This window comes from Chiloscyllium plagiosum, chromosome 13, assembly GCF_004010195.1.
Source record: "Chiloscyllium plagiosum isolate BGI_BamShark_2017 chromosome 13, ASM401019v2, whole genome shotgun sequence".
Taxonomy (NCBI): Eukaryota; Metazoa; Chordata; class Chondrichthyes; order Orectolobiformes; family Hemiscylliidae; genus Chiloscyllium; species Chiloscyllium plagiosum.
Genome location: NC_057722.1, coordinates 22,696,057 through 22,719,618, shown reverse-complemented (window position 1 = coordinate 22,719,618; position 23,562 = coordinate 22,696,057). Strand labels below are relative to the sequence as shown.

The window sequence follows — 23,562 nt, the reverse complement described above, 5'->3', positions numbered from 1 at the left end:
CAATGCAAAACACCTGCAGGCAGATTGTACTATTTTGTGAAATTCATTCATGAGTGTTGAACTCACCGAAGCTGTTGGAGTCTGTCTGGAAGTACATTTCAGTTGTGGGAAGGCTGGTAAACCAGGGTGCTGAAGTTTGGTGGAGAAAGAAACTCATTTATGTGGTGCCCCCTAGTGAGCAAGAGGCTAAACTTTCCCTTTTCCCTTTCACTTGCACAATCCGAATGCCAAAACGTAGTATATTTTTTTAAAAGCCTTAAATTCACTAATGCAATTGGAATATTTCAATCACCAATTGATTTAAAACAAAAACATTTAATTTTAGATGTGCTTTGCATTACATTTTAAACTACTGCATTACATGCATTTATAAAAAGCAATGGAATAAATGAATAAAACTCCATATTTCTGTGGTCTAACATATTCAGCCATCAACTTGTTGCCAAGTTAAGATACAATGCAAATACTAACTACTTCTACTGGAGAAACTGCATGCAAATACAATCATAAAGTACAGAAAGTGGCCAATTGGCCCCTCATGCCCTTTGCTAACCCTGCCCAATTAGTTGTGCTCTTTATTTACAGGCTTGCATTTTGCTTTTCATTTTCAAATACTTCTCCAGTTCCAAGTTGAAGTTCTTAATTTAATCTGCTGCAGTGCATCCAGATCACAAGGAAACATTTGGCTAAAATCAATAAAGGTAGAATCTGAAGTATTCATGAAGGGGAAGAGAGACATGGCAGAGAAGCTAAATAGTTACTTTGTGTCTGTTTTCATGAAGGAAGATACAGTAGATCACCCAGAATTAGAAATTCAAGTGACTAAGGAGAATGTGATATTGAAGATTATTTGTATCTGGTTGTGCTGGAGAAATTAATGGGACTGCAACCGACAGGGTACCCTTCGTTGTTCAGTATTTCCAGGAGCGGAAAAGCTATGCCATGTTCTTCGTGACCTGTAACACATTATCAATGAGGATGAGCACCTCACCAAGATCTTCCCCACACCTCCACTACTTGCCTTTAAACAACCGCCAAACCTCACTCAGATCGTTGTTCGTAGCAAGCTGCCCAGCTCTCAGGACAACTCCATACAATCCTGTCACGGTAGGCGCTGTAAGACGTGCCAGAATGTGGACATAGATACCACCATTATGTGTGGGGACACCTCCCACGGTGTACATGGGAGGTACTCATGTGACTCAGCCAACGTTGTCTATCTTATACGTTGCAGGCAAGGATGCCCAGAGGCAGAGTACATTGGGGAAACCGAGCAAAGGCTACGACAACGGATGAATGGGCACCAGACACCAATCAACAGACAGGAGGGTTCCCTCCCAGTTGGGGAACACTTCAGTGGTCCAGGACATTTGACCTCGGACCTTCGGGTGACCATCCTCCAAGGTGGACTTCGGGATAGGCAGCAGCAAAAGGTGGCCGAGCAGAGGCTGATAGCTAAGTTCGGTACCCATAGGGAGGGCCTCAATCGGGGCCTTGGGTTCATGTCACATTACAGGTGACCACCATTGCACTATACATACACACAGATACTCCTACACACACACTCTCACACACACACAGGCACTTCTATACACACATACACACGGACACAGACACACAGGCACTCCTATACACACGTACACACGGACACACATATCCACAGACACGCACACAGATACCCACACACACCCTTACAGACACACACACTCCCACACTCACACATGCACCCCCTCACAGACTTAAGACACTCTGCGCTCACTACACACACACATACACTTTCTCACACTCACAACCCCCAACCCAAACAGACACACACACAGACATACAATGACCGACATGCACTCATATATTTTGTGGGGTGAATTTGTACTTGCAGGGTTATATTGTACTTTGCTCAAAAACTGCATGAATTCATGTAAAACTCCGTTATCTCACTTTTTAGATTAGAATCAATCTAAACATCATGGCATAGAAAGAGAACGCAGGGGGTTAACACCTTCAACATATTGTCTAGCTATCACCATTATTAACAGCTAACCTGAGAATGCAACTTTTTAAAAAAAGATTTTGTGATTTACACATGAAAGAAGTGAAACTGTCATGGTATTCTAACAGATGAAAGGCTTAACAGACAATCAATTTTTCAATGTATAATTTCAGTCACTGTAAATTTTTGCTATAAATTCTGTGTGTTAGGATTGAGCCCTCCACTACCACCTGATGCAGGAGCGACGCTCCGAAAGCTTATGTGCTTCCAATTAAACCTGTTGGACTATAACCTGGTGTTGTGCGATTTTTAACTTTGCACTTTCTGGAATACACCTTTAAATGTGTCATTGCATCTCCATTGACCTATCCCTTAACCTAAATTGCCAGTTCATTTTCACTAGCTCTACTTTCATGCCCTCATAATTTCCCTTGTTTAAATTCAAAGTAGTCATCCTGGACCCATGCTTCACTCCCTTTAACTGCATACAGAATTCAGTCATATTATGGTCACTGCCACCCAGGGTAGCTTTCACAAACTTATTTAACCTTTCCTAACTTCGATGTGAGGTTCCCATCTGCTTCAAGAAGATGATAATCATCCCAGTTCTAAAGAAAATCAGGCAACGTGCCTTAATGACCATGACCTGGTGGTTCTGACATCCATCATTATGAAGTGCTTTGAGAGGTTAGTAATGGCACACATCAACTCCAGCCTCCCACTACAAATTGCCTACTATCACTATATGTCCACGACAGATGCCATCTCCCTGGCCGTACACTCATCCCTGGAATATCTGGACACCAATGTCAGACTCCTATTTATTGACTTTAACTCCACCTTCAGCACTATAACTCCAATCAAACTCATCTCCAATCTCCAAGAACTAGGACTTTGCTCCTCCATCCGCAAGTGGAGAGCGACAACCTCCTCAACGATAATCCAAGTTCAGCTCTAACTCTGTTTACACATTTGCTGATGACACTACTGTACTGGGTCAGATTTTACAACAACAACAAGACAGAGTACAGGAAAGAGAGTGAGAGCTTAGTGGCATGTTGTAAAGACAACAATCTTTCCCTCAATGTCAGCACAATGAAGGAGCTAGTCATCGAAATCAAGAAGCAGAGTGGAGGACATACCCTGAATGTATCAATTGTACTGAATGGAGATGGTGGAGAGCTTCAAGTTCCGAGAAGTAACAACAATCTGTCCTGGTCCATGCTACAGTCAAAAAAGCACACCAACAACCCTACTTCCTCAGAAGGCTAAGGAAAATCAGCATGTCCGCAATGATTCTTATCAATGTATATAGATCCATCATAGAAAGCATCACAGCTTGGTATGGCAACTGCTGTATGCAAGACCACAAGAAATTACAGAGAGTTGTGAACACAGCCCAGTCAATCACGCAAACCAGCCTTCCATCCATTGATTCCATCTATACTTCCCATTGCCTTGGGAAAGCAGCAAACCTAATCAAAGATTCCTCCCACCCAGTTATCCTCTTCCATTGAACAGAAGATACTGAAGTTTGAAAAAAACATGTTCCAACAGGGGGGAGGTATGTCCTGGTGGTATTAGCACTGGACTGTTTATCCCAGAAACCCAAGTAATGTTCTGTGGATCTGGGTTTGAATCCCATCATGGCAAATGGTGAAATTTGAATTCAATAAAAATAAAAATCTGGAATTAAGTTGACCATTGTTGATAGGTTGGGCAAAACCCATCTAGTTCACCCTTCGTTCAGGGAAGGAAACAGCCATTCCTTCATGGACTGGTCTACTTGTTACACCAGACCCACAGCAATGTGGTTGACTTTTAACTGCCCTTTGGGTAATTAGAGATGGGCAATAAATGCTGGCCTAGTCAGTGACGCCCTCATCCCATTCATGAATGAATAAAATTTCTTTCCTATTGTTATCAGACTTATGAGAGTTGATCCTTCTCTGAACCTCCTCTGCTGCTGTGACACTCTATTCTGCATTCTATTCCATTACCCTGATATACTAATGTAAGGTATGATTGTCTGGATAGCACATAAAACAATACTTTTCACTGTATCTCAGTGTATATGACAACAATAAATCAAATCAAATCAAATCACTATGAGATCTGTGTTTAATCCTGTCTCCTTGGTAAAACCAGGTCTAGCATAGCCTGTTCTCTGATTGGTGTCATAATATGCTGGTCTACATGTTCCAAAAACTCTGAATGAATTCTTCATCTAGGCTACTTTTTCACATTTGACTTTTCTGGTCTATGTATAGGTTAAAATCCCCCAGGATATTGAATTGAATTGAATTTATTGTCACCATGTACTGAGGCACAGTGAAAAGCTTTGTCTTTCAAGCAATACAGGCAGATCACATAGTTAGGCAATATAGATAAGTAAATAATAGGTAAACACCAGTAAAAACAAAAACACAGATACAGGCAAATTTTAAGAGTTTGTGAGTTCTTTCAGTATTCTAACAACAGTAAGATAGAAACTGTTTTGAAACCGGCTGGTGCATGTGTTCAGGCTTCTGTACCTTCTCCCTGATAGTAGAGGTTGTAGAATAACATTGCTCGGGTGTGATGGATCTTTGAGAATGCTGGTGGCCTTTCCTTGACTGCGTGCCTGGTAGATGGATTCTATAGATGGGAGGTTGGCCTTTGTGATTGTCCGGGCTGAGTTCACCACTCTCTGTAACCGTCTCCGATCTTGAATGGTACAATTGCCATACCAGGTACCATACCACTGTACCCCTTAACAAGCCCCCAATATTTCTTGCAATTATGTTTTTATTGTTAAGGGTTGTGTACACAACTCCCAGAAGTGACATCATGCTTTTATCATTTGTCATCTCCACCTGGACTGCTTCTTTTCCTGAATGTAGGTCATCCCTTTTTATTGTTCTAAAATCATCTTTAATTAACTCTTCCACCTTTCCCTAACGTCTTTTTCTTCTTCCCAAATATCACATATCCTTCAATATTCAGGTCACAATCAGGTCATCCTAGTGCATCAAATACTTGCATTTAAATACAATACCTTAAGTCTTGACATTTTACTAATTTTATAAACTCTAGTCTTATCTGCTGATTTGTTGTTAGATCTGTATTCTTTCTCCCTCCCTGTCATTGTCTGTTTACCATTTCCCAAATTAATTCCTTCCTCTGTTGCCTACACCCTACTTTTTGATTCACCCCAACTTCCCAAATCTGGTCGCTTACACCCATTTTAAAATTCAAAATCCACTCTACTTCTCTAGTTATGCAATTCACAAGAACACCAGTCCCAATACAGTTCAGGTGTAAACAGTCCCAATGGTACAGAACCCTGGTTTCCCCAGGATTGGTGCCAGTGCCAACAAACCTGAAACCAATTTGCCCACACCAGCCTGTCATCCAAGCATTTGTCTCTTTAAACATACCTACCATACCTTCAAGGTTCTACTTTTTAATTTAGTGCCTATCTCCTTGTACTGGCTATGAAGAACTTCTTTCCTAGTTCTGTCTGTGTTATTGGTGTCCACACAGACAATGACAACTGGATCCTTCCTCTCCCACTGTAAGTTCTTCTCCAGCCCACAGCAGGTATCCTGAACCCTGGCACCAGGCAAGTAACACAGCTATCTGGATTCATTCTCTTTGCAGCAGATGATAATGATCAATCCTCCCCATTATGCTGTTCCCTATGACCATGATATTCCTTTTGCCTCTCCTGGCTTGAATGGCTTCCTGTAACTCAATACCATGGCATTTTTTAGCTCATTCATCCCATAGACCCTGCTCTCAACCCATCAAGCTGAGAGAACCTCAAACCTGTAGGATGTTTGGAGAGGCTGCACTCCTGTTCTCAGGGTTGCCTTACCTGCCTCACTTACACTCACACCCTCCTATCCCTGACCACTGACCATATCAGAGCACCTTGTCCGAAGAGGTATGTCTGCCCTCTGGTACAAATAATCCAGGTAACTTTCCCCTTCCCTGATGCATTGTCTATAGTTCAGCCTCCAGATCATTAACTCTGAGCAGAAGCTGCTCAAATTTCACTTACTACATACAGTGTATGTTTGTCCTGAATCACAATAAACACCCATATACTGAGCTCCAACATACTGCAGCTTTGACACAGCACCTGTACAGCCATTCTTAATGAGTTTCTAATTAACTATTTTAGTTACATAATTCATTTATTTATGTCAATTTTAAAAATTATTTTATATATTATGCTGATGTGACCACAAATGTGTGTAGCATGTCAGAACTCAGGGAACACAGGCTTCAACAAATCAATGGATGCTCATTGAACAGCAAACATAATCAAAGACCCCTCCCAACCTGGTTATAATCTCTTCCAATCTCTTTCATCAAGCTGAAGATACAAAAGCTTAAACATGCATTGCAACAGACTCAAGAACAGCTTCTTCCCTGCTATTATCAGACTTCTGAATGGAGCTCTCAGTTTTTAAATTGAAATGCTGATCTTGCTCCTTGTGCACCTTCTCTGCATCCATAACATTGTATTCTTTGCTCCAGGTAAAATACTGGAAGTGAGATTGAGCATACACCAGAGAGAGAGACAGAGCACACATCAGATTAAACATTGGAAAAGACAGTGTTGACACCACCTATGGAGAGTTATCAAGTTCAATTACCCACCAAAAAATAATTGAAAAGGCTGACGGAAGTGATGTCAGCACAAAGCAGAGAACTGATAGGTAGGAATTGGTTCTTGCTGCCCAATAGGAAAAAGGAGCTTGTTTGATTTGATTTGATTTTTTATTGTCACATCTACCTAGGTACAATGTAAAGTTTTGTTTTGCACACAATATAGACATACTATACCATATAAAATGCACTAGCGTAATAGAACAGAGCAAAGAATATAAGGTTAAGGATGCAGAGAAGGTGCATTTTATATGGTATAATATGTCTATATCTGGTGTCCACTCTATCTCACTTCCAGTGTTTTATCTGGTGTCTGCTCTCTCTGTCTCTGTCTCTCTCTCTCTCTCTCTCTCTCTCTCTCTCTATCTCTACCAGTGTCCATGCTGTCTCTCACAATATCTTACATAAGAACATAAGAACTGGGAGCAGGGGTGGATCATCTGGCCCTTTGAGCTTGGTCTGCCATTCAATAAGATCATGGCTGAGCTTTTGTGGACTCAGCTCCATTTACCCACCCACTCACCATAACCCTTAATTGCTTTATTGTTCAAAAATCTATCTTTGCCTTAAAAACCTTCAGTGAGGTTTCAATGGGTAGGGAATTCCACAGTTGCACAAGTGAAGAAGTTCCTCTTCAACTCAGTCCTAGATCTATTCCCTCTTATTTTGAGGCTATGCCTTCTAGTTCTAGTTTTACCCACCAGGGAGGGAAAACAACCTCCCTACTTCTGCATTCTCTACTCCCTTCATAATTTTATATGTTTCTATAAGATCCCCCCTAATTCTTCTAAATTTCGATGAGTCTAATCCCAGTCTACTCAACCTCTCCTCATAAGTCAACTTTCTCAACTTTGGAATCAACCTAGTGAACTTCTTTTGCACTCCCTCCAGTGTCAATACATCATTTCTCAAGTAATGAGATCAAAACACTATATAGTACTTCAGGTGTGGCCTCACTAGCACCCTATGCAGTCGCAGTATAACCTCCCTGCTTTTAAACTCCATCCATCTAGCAATAAAGAACAATATTCCATTTGTCTTCTTAATTACCTGCTGAACTTCCGAACCAAGTTTTTGTGATTCAGGCATAAGGACAGCCAGGTTCCTTTGCACAGCAGCATGCTGCAATTTTTCACTGTTTAAATACCAAAATGAATGACTTCAAATTTACTAACATTGTACTCCAACTGCCAGATCCTTGCCCACTCATTTAACCTATCTGTATCCCTCTGCAAAGTTCCATGCCTGTAGCACACTTTGGTCTAACACACACCTTAATGTCAACTGCAAACTTTGACACACATGGTCCCCAATTCTAAATCATCGATGTAAATTGTAAACAATTATGGTCCCAACACTGATCCCTGAGGCACACCACTAGCCACTGTTTGCCAGCCAGAAAAACACCCATTTATCCCCAATCTTTGCTTACGTGTTGTCTGTGCTCTCGATATTAAACAAAGCAGAAATGTATGCTCTGAGGAAGATGGAAAATATTGTCTGGGAGTTATTGTGATTGTGCAAGAATATAGCAGATAGAACATAATGTATAACAAATGAGTTTATCCAGTTTGGTAGAAAGAAAAAATATACAAATTGTTTCTTAGATGGTGAGAGATGAGAAAGGGACTCGGGTATCCTTGTCACAGCAAATCTGAATAAAGTCAACAGAGTGTTAGCTTTTATTGCAAGAGGAGCAGTGAAGTTTTGCTTCCATTGCATAGATGTATAGACAGCATCTGTAGTACTGTGGGCAGTTTTAGTCTCCTTATCTCAGGAAAGATACTATTGTCATAGAAAGATTGCAACAAAGGTTCACCAGCCTTATACCTGAGATGGTAGCATTATCCTATGAAGGGATATTGGCCAAACTGGGTCTATTCTCTTCAATTTTGAAGCATGAGAAGTGATCTCACTGAAACCTGCAAAATGCTTGAAGGGATGGACATGGTGAATGCAAGTCAGATTTTTCTCCTCATTGGGGAGACCAAAATTGGGGGCGGGGGGGGGGGTCAGTGGGGAGCAATTTAACAAAAAGAGCTAATAATTTAGGACCAAGCTGGGACAAAACTGTTTTTTTACTCAGCCAGTGGTGAACCGTTGAAATTATTTACTTCAGTGGGCACTGGAAGCTGAGTGAGTATATTTAAGGTACAGATTAATAAGATATCTGATTACCAATGGTGTAGAGGGTTATAGAGTAGATAAAAGGCATTGAGCAATCAGCCATGATTATATTAAATGGTCGCTCGATGGGCTGAATGGCCTATTCCTATTCCCATCTCCTTGTGTCCTACCTATGTCAACACAATATTGTCATCACCATTTGCCAAATTTGCTTTAAATCTGGATCTTTCGGTTACCCATGGTCCTACCAGTGGAAACATTTTTTATGAACAATATTCAGTATTTTTTAAAAAAACAATTCCCGCAACTTTTATCAATCGATCAAACCAATATGCCCTTAGTTGATCTTAAAAGTTCACGATAAACAACAAAGAGACCCAGGACAATTAAAATGTATCTTTAACCGAAAACACATTCGATCGTATTGAGGTCGAATCCATGTAAGTTGTCCCCGTTGGGTCAGGGTGCAGTGCACACAGAAGCATCTGCAGATGAATAGGTTTATAGAGCACACAAAGAGTCGTATGAAAGCATTAGGTGATTAGGTACACTGATGGGGCCAATCGGGCCGCCGTCTCCATGTTAATTGCTAGCTCCCATTAGATAATTCTTCTCTCGGTTCGTTGTTTTTCGTTTATTGAATATGGGGCGTGGGGACTAAACGCTTTGACTCTGCAGTAAATGGTGGGCGGACTGGTCATGTTATACTGAAGTATCTTGTTTACAGGACAGCTTTGCACAAACTCACAGCAAGGATACGTACAACAAAGATGAAATTAAGTCTCTCAGCTCCATTGTGATAACATTTGAAGGCGAGCTGCTCCCTCATTTTAATCCAACCGTGAAATCGCATCAGTTCCTACAAAAAAGTCGTTTCAAATACTCCCCTTCTCTAAAAAGAAACTGTTAACATTGGAAGTGTCTCACGTTCGTCTTCCAATCTTGTCCTGAATAGTAAACAGAAAAGTCAACCAAAGATTGGCACATGAATGCCTTTTAGTTTAAGGACACAAAAAAAATCGATTAACACAATCGCCGGATTTCTGCAAATAAAGTCAGAGCATATTTTCCTGTTGAAACACATTTGAAAATAAACACGGCTGACCCCGACATACCTAGTTGTGAAACTACAGGAGGTGGTCCTGATGTGAAAGCTGCGAGGTTGGAAGTGGGTTATTTTGATTTTAAGAAATAGTTCTAAACTTAGCGGAATGCCAGGAACGGGATGCGATGGAAGTGCAGAAAGTGGAGCCGTTCGAATTCTCAGAATAGCCCCCACGACTGAGAATAATTCTGTCCAAGGGACAAAGTTCAAGCTATCCTAATTTCAGGCACTGTACACTTACAGCTTTGTTACCATTTTAACTGAATTATTTCAATTAACTGGGTTTCAAATTCAACATGAAATACTCCGTGGCGATAAACAGGTAGGAGTCTGTCACTCCCACTGAAAGCTGGTATATGCAACTCTCTGGAGCCATAATGAGACTGAGCCGAAGACGTGAGATGATTTCATGTATTGTGTGGCACACACAGTACCAGAAAGGAAAAATTCACCATTCGGAAATTATTCTATAGGTACCTGGGCACCCCGTGACTATCAGTTTAAATGAAATGCCAGGCATTTATACCATATTTCAATGCAGAAACTGACATCAACAGGGAGATATTACTGTGCATGTCAGGAAACAGAAGAAAAGGAACACTGAGAAAATTGCGGATGCTGTAAATCAGAGTCAAAAGCAGAAGTTGTTGGAAAAGTTCAGCAGGTCTGGCAGCATCTGTGCAGAGAAATCAGAGTTTGGCGTTTCGGGACCGGTGACCCTTCTTCAGAACTGATGGTAGCTAGGAAAATATCTGTTTATAAGCACAAGAGGGAGGGGGTAAGGAGTAAACGATAGGTGGGGATAGAGCCCCAAGAGAGAGAAGAACAGTCGGACAGACAAAGGATTCGAAAACAGAAGAAAAGGATTTGTTTCAGTTTGGTAAAGGTTCCGAGATAAATGCAGCTCCGTTTATGTAACTCCCAGACAAGCCTAGAATTTGTGTTTGTGCGTCATTTTTGAACGGGTTTCCACTGACCGAAACTTTACTGGACGGTCAGAGGTAGCTTAACGTTAATTTAGTTACCGTGCGATATGTAACAGCGCGGCATTGAATTGTTGACGATAAAGGTGTTTGAACGGAGTCCGAAACCTTGCATTTTCATTGACGGTACTTAGACAAGAAGACTTGAGTCAACTGAGATGCCACATGCTTGCGAGCCGCTAGATTTCCAACATACCTTTCTTCCTGTTAATGGGCTTTTACTGTCGTGGTAATAGCTGCAAAAGAACACAAAGTTTAACCACTATTAGGAACGGCTAATGCCTCTGCTAATCATTGGTTCACAGCTTCTAGATATCGAGACAATTATTAATATTCATAATTTTCAGTTTCCATGACGTTTTAGGACGAATTCAGTCATTAAAAGAAATAAGCTATTTCCTCAGTTGAAGATTATTAATGCTACAAATAGTTTACAAACAGAACGGACGCTATGACAGAGATCACTGACTGCTGTGAGGCACTGTTGTGACTGCGTGTAAGATCACTCGTTTCCTACAGGCGGCGGTGTTTTACCAACTTTTCCATAAAAAAACAGATGACTGGTTTAATTTTCACGTCTTGCCCTTCAACTAACCCTTGCTTTTGTACAGTTTGTGTGTAGATGTAAGATCAGATAATTATTATTTCGCTATAACTCTGCTTCTCGCAAGTGATTCCGCTGTTTATTTAATAAAAGTAAACGTTGATTTCACGATTAATTGCAATTCGAAACTGATAGGGGAAAATAAGTTTTAATTCTAATATTTCGGAAAGAATGGAAAGAGTGCACGCATTCTGCTGTAAGATAACTTCGTTGTTTTAGTCCCTAGTACTTATTGCTTTAATAATGCCTAACTAATATTTCAAACCATGTGTGGTGAAAACAATCTTTAGGAGCTGGCAGGAAAGTAAAATGTATACACTTTTCGAAGATAATAACAAGAATCCTCGTTCTTTTCAAAACGTTGGTTAGGTGGAAGATTACAGCAATAACCCATTCATCAGACCTTGTGAGAAAGACCAATCGATAGTTAATTTGTGCCTCGAGTTTGCAATAGTGATCATCACTTGTTGCAAAGTGCACGCTTAGTGGCCTTTCTTTAAAAAATGCGGTATAGTTGTCAGAGGCCAGCAGATTATAGCTATGATTTTCCATGCAGAATCTATGCGAAATGGTGTTAAAGTGATCCGCAGTTTGGATGCCCCATTGGTATTGATTCAGAACTGAGAGTGTGGTCGGAGCTTGACAATAGCACTGTCAACTTCCCTATTTTAACTGCATTTTAATCAACTTAATACACCACAGGTATAATGGGAATTTGGGACTCCAGCCTAAATCTAATTTAAAACGGCGCCTAATCTTTTCGAACCGGCTCTTGATGACGCTGGCTAGTTTACACTTCAAATACAATTGCCTCTCTCAAATCTAAACGAAAGGGTTGCTGAGCATCTCAAGAAGTGGCTCATGTGTCTCCATCCTTTCCCTTTGTAAGCGCCTCTGCTGATCTGGCCGGTTTCTTCCCCGTGCTACAGTGTGGAGGGGTTCTTTGTTCTGCGGACATGCAGGATTATTGTAAACCACACTCCAACAATAATCCCCATGCAGCATAACGCACCTGTCTCATTCATACACCTATGTAACCCAATCAAATATTCCAAAAATGTACTGTTTTGAAATCAGGAATTGATGTTTGAAGGCAGCTACACGATGTGGGTAGATCGGAAAAAATTTTGAACTCATACTTTTATTATAGCAAGGCCACATTTCCACGGCCGTTCAAATTCAATGCATGCATTGTGGGGAAGACTATACCGACCTCACATTAATATAAATTAGTGTATCGATAATTCGGATTACATGAAACACGCCTAAGTGTAACAAATCAGGATCGAGGGAGTGTCATAATAAACACAGAGACTCCTGGCGTGCCACTTCACGCGTTTAAATCAAGGCGCTGGTTTGCTAATCTACAGCATTTATATCACTGGTTTTAAAAAAGGGTATTAAATGAGCTGAAGATAGTGCTGAGATTCAACTGGTGCCCTTAATAAATAAACAACGCGTAAAAGATTGGTTTCCTGCTTAAAAAAATATCAGTCGCGATGGCCTTTTCTTAAATTAAACACAGCCGAACAGTTAAAGGAAATGCTCTAAAATTAGTATGTGAAAGAATAAATGCTTGTTTAAAAAGGTCATTTGCTTAAATATACACAGCCTGCCTACATACGGCAATTGTCCATTTCAACACGCGTTATTGTGAAAGGCTAATTTTAGGTCTCGATTAGATGTTTTAAATGTATTCGGATGGCAGTGGGGATACATTCAGAATCACGCGACTGCTGGAAACCACCCCCCCACCACCCCACATACACACGGCATCTTCTTCAAGCTACTTAAATCCCGAGTGGCATGGTCTTCAACTATAAAGAACTGAACGCCTAGCTGTTCTTTGTATCGCTAAGCAATGTTTTGAAGTCCTGACTGAATTATGTAAATGTTTGATAATAAAATACCGAAACAAAACAAAACTGTGAGCAATATTCAGCTGACCGGGCAGTATCCATGGTTTTTCTTATTTCAGATTTCCAGAATTCTCAGCATTTTCTTTGGTAAATAGTTAATCAAAAATAGTGCATCTGCTCACTCGAATGAAGTAGCAAATATGCATCAACTTTACAAATAATTATAAACAATTCCACTTCACAGAATCCATTTAGTTGAAAAAGACAGTGGACTTTATCGGGAAGATGTTGGTCTGATAAACAAGACTATTGTGTAATTTCTGTGCGAACATCTCAATGGTTTTATTCTAAACTGGATCGAAGTAAAATAATTATTTATTTACAACTGACTAAAAAAGTGACTTTGATGGCCAAAGGTTATTTTGGAAGCGGATCGGAGGCACAAAGGCCGTGTGAGAAACGTAAACAAGGCTTTCTGGCGTGTTTGGGATTGTGCAGCATTTATCTTTCATCAAGCTCATTTGTAAAACAAGCAATTGGACACCGAGTAAAGTAAAAATATAATTTAAAAACAAAAATCCTCATCCCTTGTCGTTAGTTTCCAGAATATGTGACAAAGGATTGAATTCAATTATGACCACAAACTGAAGCTAACGCCCGAGTTTTGTGAGTTTTCCTGGCTTAGTGAAAGAAGGTTAAAATCGCAGCCACGCCACATTCGTGAAAACTGTAACATTAGAAATCCAAATCAAACATTTCCGAAATGCAGAAACAATACACGTTGCAACAAATCACTAAACGACCTTTCGCTGAATTAAGATGCTGTTGTAAGTGTTGACATGAAGCCGTTCGTGAGCGGCATCCTTTAACCGGCAAGCACCATTCATCAAATTTGTTTATTCGGACTCGCCACAACTCTGAATAAAGATACTAAATTAATGTTTCGTCTTATGAAACATACATTCTCGCTGCGCGTAATGAGCATACGAAGGAACTGACAGCCATTGCAGTGCTAATTGCCAATTTCGGATTAAGCAAGGGAATAACTGAAGTCTTGGACAAACATTGCCCCGTCTCAACAGCAAGCTTTCGGGAATAGAGTCTGCGCGAATTATTTGCTATTCAGCATATTTACAGATTCGAGCAAACTTGGCTAAAAGATGTGCAAATTACTGATATAATGAGTGAGAAAACAAATCGCAATTTGTCTTGTTATTCACAATTCATCGTAAAAAGAATAAGTATTTACTATTGTAAGGATTGAAATGATAATTGAAGCTTTTTAACAACAGTTTATTTGACATTCTAATATAAGAAACGCAATCTTAACACTTATTTTTTATCTTACATCAGATTTATCTTACATCAGATTTTGATTTGATGTTAGGAAATGATCCACCATAACTGAAATACTGTCGCTGGATGGATAGGGGTTTTCCCCAGCTTTCACTCCGGGGGTTTGGGGTAAATGAGAAAACTTTGGTTGGAGGCCCACACACTCCGAGTATGCAGTTCCAGCGCATGAACTTAACCTGAAACGATTGTTTGAAATTAACTGTGTAGCTGAGGGATTGGCCTACTACCTACAGCTGCCCACGAATACCAATCAAGCAGAATGTGGTGTGTCTGATGTTTGTTTTGGGGAGAGTCTCAAAAAACGGTTTACATTTAATGGTTGGTTGTTGTTTATAAAATAACGCGAGTGACAAATGAAAACAAATTGAGCTAGCTCTGTCTGCTCCCTTTGTATGCAATCTAAACACTAGTGGGCTAATTTACACTTTTATAAATTGACACGGGTTCCTTATTAACCAGCTCAGTTTCTATTCAAATTGTTGTTGATCACATCGGAACGATGTGGAAGAAGAATAGACGCGGGATCTCACTGACTTCACGGGTATCGGGCAAAACACATAACTTGTCATTTCTTGTTGAAACTCAAATAGGATTGTCACTTTTTCTGATCAGTGACTTTCGTGACAAACGCCGCTTATTCCTGTAAAACAAATTTTGTGTGTGTGTGTTTATTGCCTGCTAACCTCTCCGCCCTGACTGATAAATGCTTCAATATCTGGATTAACAGAAAGAACTAAATCGGAGTTTTGGAAGGTTTTAACCAAAACATCATGCCTCCACCCGCCAGTAAACAACCTCCTGCATTAACTTGTTTCTGCTTTGACAAACGGAAGGGCAGGGAGGCGAGGAAAGATGAAATAAAGGAAGGAAAGAAAGATGAAAGAAGGAACGGACAGGACGGGAGAGAGGAAAAAAAGTCATGAAACGTAATAAACTGATTGACACCGCCACAACACTATCCCAAGGTGTTTAAAGACACCAGCACAAAGTACATTTTCTTCCCAAACCCCATACTGTATATTGGTGATCCTTGGTTTCAATTCAGGCTAGTGCCCTTATTAACGAACAAAAACAAACTCCCTGATTTAAGGGGATTTGAAAGGATGGACCAATTAGCGGCTGTAATTTGTGCTGCGTTTGTTTTAGGTGAATGTGCAAAACCTTACCACCTGAAAGAAAATGTCATGCTGTCACTAGAGCAAATAGAAGCCAGCTGACAACACACACACGCAAATAGACAGATAGACACACACAAATATACAGGCATACACACACAAATAGACAGGCATACACACACAAACATACACAAATAGACAAGCACACACATAAAACACTCAGACACGTACAAAACACAGGCAGACAGACACGCAAAAACACGCAGATACACGACATGCCCACACAAATACACCGTCACACACGGACACCACACACAGACTTTGACATATAAGAACACATACATAGACAGATGGACACACAAACACAGAGACATAGACAGACGTTAACATAGAGAGAGAGAGAGAGAGACAACAGCTCTTAAACTGCCTCAATAAAAGACTCTGATGTGATAATAGGATGTAAGTAAAACAGAAGTCAAATGATTTCCAACTATTTTGACGGGGATTGGGGGAGTTATAATTTTAAATGATTCTTCTATGCGCAGGTGCTAAGATTGTTGGTTTCACTTTCACGTCTGTATAAAATATTGGTCAGACTCCTTGTATAGATTTATTTTTTAATCCGGATCTGAACAATAGCTAGGCTGACAGATTGGTGTATCCGTCAGAGAGTATGCTTTCCATCACTCTGTCTCCGGGTGTCTGAGGCCAGCAGTGAACTGTGCATCCTGAACTGCCATCGGAAACGATTACAGTTGACGGGTCTTTAAATGCATTAGATCAGAGACTTAGTCTCTTGCGTCCTGAGCACAATTCTTTGACGGTTCGCTCATATGAAGGATTTAGTAACCAGTGCAGACTAATGCGTATTCACGAACTGGAATAGAAGATTTAGTTTCTACGAAATTAAATGCGTGGTTTAATTAGATCATTAATCAAATGATTCTATCGCAAATCTATAATGCGCTTTTTCTTCAGCCCTGCTTCCCAGGCCAGGGTTTAGGAATCTATCAGTCGCTGCTATATGATCTGCATTAGCGCCTAATGATAAATGGTCTGAGGTGTCTATTCCCTTGTAAGATTATTAATTCAGTTTGGATATTGTAAATGAAACCGCAATTCGGACTCAGTGGCATAGAAAATACTGTTCTAAACACACACCCCAGTCCAACACCGGCATCTCCAAATCATGACTACTATCGATATCTCTACATTGTAATTCAAATTTTAAAAACATTTCAGCTCTAAGATCTGAAGTAGAACTTATGTACTTTAGTATGTACAATGTACGTTTTGCAAAAACAACGTCATAGTTTTATTTCCATTTTACTAGCCCGCAAGATAAATACCTGTAGGCTGTTTAGGTTTAAAAGGAAACATCTATATCAAATTGATTAACATCCTACCTTCACGATAGCACATACACCGCGATGATCTAGAATGAGTGCGTTGCTGATAACCTCCATAGCAGCTATGTACTAATCCACGTTAGCAGCTCTGATTGTCTCCTCTTTCAGATTTGAAAGGTCATCGTCCTCTAATGCGCATATTAAACAAAATCGACCATTTCTCAGGAACGCATGGCCTGGGTCTTTTGGGCGTTTGCCGCAGCTCTATTCGACATCAGCAAATTTGACCAAATTCTTGCAGCCAAGATAATGCCAATTCATGGGAAATGCATTACATAAGGGTCCAATTGTATTAACTATAGCGCTAGATATATTTGGAGAGGATTGTTGGGTAAGAGTACGATTCGCTTTATTGACCTTGTAAAGAGTAGCATCGGCTATCAAATACGATAAACAGATGATTCAGCCCAGAGCATCTGATTTTCGGAAGCACAGCACAGACTAAACCCGAAATGCAATATTAATCTTACAATTGTAATATCACAACATTGACTTAAAGGCTACCATTCGATTAAACAACCACTACCTCTATGGCACAACTCCGTTAACTCACGATGAAGCGTCAGAGTAGCGCTCTGAATACTGTACAAGATTTAGTATTCAGGCCAATCTATCTCAGCAGAATAATAGCCCCCGATCTTCAAGATGGTTAACTGGGAACAGAATTGAGAGTACACTTTTTTTTGTTGTTTTCTTCTTATCATCTGATTAGAAATGAAAGTCCAGAAGTTAATAATAAACCGTCGCCGTCTTTGAGATTTAACATAAATGTTCATCAAATAAACCTATCAGTTCTCTCACAAGTCTGAATTTGAAACCCAACGGAATGCCCGTTGTCAACATCTGAAAAAAATAAAAACGTTTTACCTCAATGTCAGCAATAAAGAAGCATTTGTTTCTGGGTGGAATAGAAGAGAACGTTCCATGGACCACGCCAAACATCCAATAAAATCAACATGCATTGTCTGCAAACGCCTTGGGACCCTATTTTGTCTTCCCCACAACCGGAACAATTGCATACATCTTCCTCCAGCTATTGAAACCTTTCGTTCTCATTTCCCTCCGCGTGCTGTACTTTTATTACAGTTAAAGCCCTACAGAATCTTCAGCAGTTTCTTTTTACAATCATCTCGGCCGTTATGGGCTTCAATCCGATCATTGGTTGAGTAACAGAGAGCGAAACTCTGCAAATAAAACCTGCTACAGACCAATCAACATTCCAAAAACACACTTCCCGTGGAACAACATAACGCACTGAGTGGGGTGCTATTTGGAAAATTGAATCTTCTATTCTTTACAATCCATGACAAATTGCATTAAATACGATACCCATAAAACAGTGTATCTTCTCTATCGTCTACATCATACACTATTTGGAATCGTCCTGTTGTTGAACTACCGGGAAGACGACTGGATTCTTTAAAGAAAAACTCTTTATATAAGTAAGTACTCTCAGCGCTATGGAGGTGGTTCGACTACATGTCTGTCTGTATGAACACACATCTCACACGAAGTTTAGTGGGAAAAAAAACCCTTCAAAACGATTTAAGGTTGCGAAACCACAGGCAAGGACCAAAGGACAAATTACTGCGATCAGTTAGCTGCGAGGATTTAGAGTGCATTTACTTTATAACTTTCTACAGTACTACCTACAATCGTGAATCTGCATCCCTGAACTGCTGAACAACTACTTAACAACCCGCTGTATTGTAAGCGATTTTAAACTAGACAACTGCCTATAAATGAGACCGCTCACACAGAAAAAAACACTTTCTGGGAAAATATTCGCAAGACCTCGGAAAAAAACATCCTAAATACTTTGCTCAGAAGAATCCTCCATCAACTTACTAACTTACTTCTGAGTTCGATTGAAATCTCACCAATTTTAGCTAATAATACATTTAATTCTATTTGCCAGAATGGTTTAAACGATAAGAAGCAGCCAGGAAGACTGCCTCGCGTGCTAAAGATTTAAACCCCAGCAGTAATTAATTTTTAAAACTTGGTAACATCCGGTGCGTTTGAGGAAGGTGTCTGTCCGCACCAGAGACAGATAAAACACAAAGGGAGCACGAAAGCTGTTAGATGGCAGTTACTTGTAGCTGTAGACTCCCATGAAAAACTACTAAGATCTTCTGGAAAATCCTTCAAGCTTATGGGTGCGGGAACCCCAACATTCAGCCCAACACAATATATCATATTCAAAAGAACCAGAACAGTTATTGGAAGCCCGTAAGGAGCAAAAGAAAGAACGATTTTATGGCCTAAAGTTGCTCCAAGTAAATCTTGTGGACTATGGCCCAGTAAAAACAGGCTTGACATTTTTAACACAGTCTAGCACACGTTAAATAAAGTTGGATAACACAGTTAAACACTAAATTAAAGTTAGAATTCATTGCATACTTACATGCATGAAAAAAAAATTCCACTGGACTTATCGCCTACATTCTAAACTTAGAAAATGAATGTCGAGCCTTATTTTAATATGTTTAGTTACACCTATCATTCCTGCTCTTTACAGTGGGTGACACAGGTTCAAAACATGGAGAAGTGAAAGTCGCGTCCATGGAAACTATTCTTGCATTGAATTGCCATCTGATCCTTCCATAATTGCGAGACAGACTCTTTCGCTGGTTGACAATTTCCCTACTTTAACTCTCACTGCAATTTGATGATATTTTGCAGTATGCGTCTTACTGCACAAGGCCCCCGACTGGAACCGAACGTGCTCAGAAATAATACCAATCCGCAGCACTAACACGAAACCATACTTTATTGGCCATATAACGCCAGGAGGGTCCCACAATCACGGAATGCGCTATTTAAATGCATTTCCCCCGATAATGGTTTAAATGGGGTTTAAATTTAACAGATGTAGGGAACGATAGTTTTGTATTTCAAGTGTGCAATATAGCAGAATAAGCGAATATGCAACTGATGCACTATTACACGACACTGTTTCTTAAAAAAACACAAATTCTTAATTGGTCCTAATATTTAATGCAAGTCTCGGGCCTATATGTTTAATTATCCTTTGCATAATAGATATATAGAGAGGAAGACACGGTTAAAGGGCAATCATTATTTGAAATAGGGAATTCATCTGTGGGAGACTGAAAAAAACTCGACAAATCATCACATTTAAACAGCGATCGTGGAAAATAGGGGTGTTTATTAAAGAATACAAATCTAGAAAAGTACAAGTAGGAAAGTGCTATACATTTGAATTGGTCCCAAACTGCAGAACGAGCGTAGCTACCAACATGCAGATCTGTTACAAGAGCTTTAACATTATTCAAAAACAAAACACGGGCTAAAAGCTTGCTTAAATTTGTGGCAATAATTCGAAGTGGAATAATTTCGTCAAGCTGCAAATCCACCTGATTTCTGACAGCATCACATTATAAAAATAATTAAGACGACGGGGGACAAATTCATCATCAAAAGACGTAATATTATTTGGACAGGGCTTGGTCAGACATATTTTTTAAAAAATAACGATAAATCTACAAATGTTCTTATAGATAACAAATAGTTAACATACATAAAACGATAGTTCATTCCCCAGCTGGGTATCTCATTTTTTTCTAGTGTTGTAAGGATAAAAGTTCAAAACACTTACACTACCTCGTGGCGTTCACCACTGTTATTTTTGGCACAGTTTAAAGAGAAGGATTTGGGGACAAAACAATGATTTAGTGATAGCTTGCTGGTGCTTGCTTTAAATGTCTATCCTTGTGTGCAATGCGCTGTGTTTACTGTCGTGGTCCCAGTAGGAACAGTGCATCATGGAGAGGTCTGCAGGCTGCCTGGCGCAGGGGAACTGCAGGCCAGCCCCATTGCTGGAGGAAGGCGGGGGAGCAGGGCTGAGTTGCTGGGGATGGGGATGGTGATGGTGGCTCATGCCGTTGTAGGAGTTCACCATGCTGGGCAGGGCCATGCTCTGCACTCGCGAATAAGGGTTGTAGGACGCGTGACCCGAGAGTCCCTTCACATTAACAGAGCCCACGTTGCCAGTGGCCATTTGGCAAGAGGCGTAAGACATTGGCGCAGGCGGCTGTCCTAGAGGCCAGGAATTGTTCATGAAACTCGATTGCAAGTACTTGGGGGGGCCGATGTAGCCGTAGCTGTCACTGGCGAATAAAGCCGTCTTGCTGTGTTGGAAATGGGTGGGAGGTGGTCGGAAAGGACGCTTCATCCTTCTCCTCCTTCTGTAGTTGCCCTTTTCAAACATATCTTCACAAGCCGGGTCTAGAGTCCAGTAATTCCCCTTCCTCTCCCCGCCACCTTCCCTGGGCACTTTGATGAAGCACTCGTTCAGGCTCAGGTTGTGTCGGATGCTATTTTGCCAGCCTTTCTTATTCTTCTCGTAGAATGGGAACTTGGTGATGATGTACTGATAGATGCCGGATAGAGTCAGCCGTTTCTCGGGGCTCTCTCGGATAGCCATAGCAATGAGGGCCACATAAGAATAAGGCGGTTTCTGCGTTGGGTCGGGTTTCTCCGCAGTCTTGTCCGGAGATGACTCGCTCTTGACCCGCTCTTTGGAGCTGGACGTGGAGATGTTGTCAGTCATCAGGACCATAGTGTCATCCTCGGGGTGCTGGTAGGTGGCCATCGTGAATGCAAAGCCCTCACAAGTACAATGCCGCGTTCCCGAAATAATTGCACTCCCAGCGCCTACAAACGTTGCAGTACAACTTCCTTGTTGATTGAAGTCCCAAGTCTGTACTCGGTCCAAAGTCTGGTTCAAGTTCGTGGTCAGTTTTGTTTTCCGCAGTGCAAATGTAATGAATGCTTGGTTAGGAGTATGTTACTGTGATTGCACAGTCCAAGCTGCGGGTTTCTATCGCTTTAAGCCGTGCCCTTTTCGTCCCTTTGCCCAGAGAATAATGCGTCCTCCTATTCGTGAATCGCTCAGCCTATACACTGCTCCCGTAACTGAGCACATTTCCGCTTGCGTCACTCCCTCCCCAAACCTCCTCCTCCCCATGAAATATCAGGACCTCATTTCCATGTAAATATCCATTACATCTAAGCGCGACTGACTATGCAGGCTGCTATTCTTTTTCAAGTTAAATTCGTGCTTTTAAATATATATGTATATATTCCGGGGCAATTCTCTTCTTTTTCAGCCCATGTTATCTGTAGATTAAGACCATTATAACCGGGGAAGGGAACTCAACACACACCGCTGCAAGGAAACGATATCGACTCCCACATCCCCAGGGAAATCCGTCAGGTCCTCTCGAGCCCCCGAGATTTACAATAATGTGAAGATAATCCGATAGTTCCAATGGCGTGTGTGTGCAAAAAGTGCACAGGTCTCGAAACGCTGTTTGCATTCCATAATATGGTCCTGCTCCGGAGCAGTAGTGATCTTACTTTTGACACGAAGGGTTAAAGAATCACTAGTTTGGTTAACAGTTGCATGTGCCACTGACAATAGTGATAATGAATGGCATTTACAATCTGCGAGCAAACCAGCAAATCCAGTTTGTATTGAGCGACATCAGATCACATGGCAGCACGAAACTGACTGAACCATCCGGGCCACGAATAACTCGATTTATTCACACTCTGTGCAAGCAGCTGGTTAGGGAGGGTAATGCCCAGTAACTGGGAAATGGGTCCACGGTTGTGGATTTTACAAAGAGCCCCCAAACCCCTACTCCCCACAACTATTATTGGAGTAGAGATTTTTTTTTAAAGTGGGGAGTTAATGGGCGAGGGGGTGGCCGACCACCCAGAGCGCCAGTGTCTATGAGGCATTTCCACGCCTCGGCCCAGTGCAGGTGGACCAGCATTGTTGTGTGTGTCATCACCTCGTTCAGATTCCCAAGAGAAGATTCCGCAGCTCCAGCTCCGAAGCGTGGATTTTATTTCCCTGCTCTTTCTCTCTCTCCATCTCTCTCTCTACACCCCCCCCCCCCCCCCACCCCAAATGTCTCTTTTAAAAAGGAAGCAGAGCTGGCAGAGGAAATTCTGCTATTCGAGGTAATTGTCTTTTTTGTTAACACTTTGATGGTGGTGGGTGTGGGCTCCCAACTTGCCGCTCGAGGGAAGCCCCAGACAGACCGCGGCAGTTTATCAAGTGAGCCCTCGCAGTGTAGCCTCGGCGCTTCTCCACACTGAGAGCGCTGGGTGTGGGGGTGGAGGGGGGGGGGGGGTGGAATCAGGCGGCTACGACTTTGATTGCGGCATGACTTCTACTGCAACTGCTGCGACGTTTGCTCTGATCAGTACTCAATAATTAATTGCTCAACATCATCACAACAAACTTGACCAGTACACACTTCCGTAACGTCTTTGAGAAGTGACTGATTGTGGGGCGATTGATCGAGTTCCAGGGAGTGAA

General features: G+C 41.1%; 1 protein-coding gene and 1 long non-coding RNA gene across 2 annotated transcripts in view; both read right to left on the bottom strand.

The window, feature by feature from the left end:
* The window catches only part of LOC122555840, a 76,162-nt gene that overhangs the window by 42,244 nt on the left and 10,356 nt on the right, over nucleotides 1-23,562 (bottom strand). Inside the window, exon 2 of the long non-coding RNA XR_006313372.1 lies at nucleotides 11,058-11,097. This is a non-coding gene — a long non-coding RNA (uncharacterized LOC122555840). The remainder of the gene's footprint in view (nucleotides 1-11,057; nucleotides 11,098-23,562) is intronic.
* On the bottom strand, nucleotides 20,363-22,109 carry foxl2a (forkhead box L2a). Its single transcript, XM_043702025.1, has one exon. It carries the CDS (start codon nucleotides 21,820-21,822, stop codon nucleotides 20,926-20,928), a length of 897 nt encoding a protein of 298 aa, XP_043557960.1. The 5' UTR covers nucleotides 21,823-22,109; the 3' UTR covers nucleotides 20,363-20,925.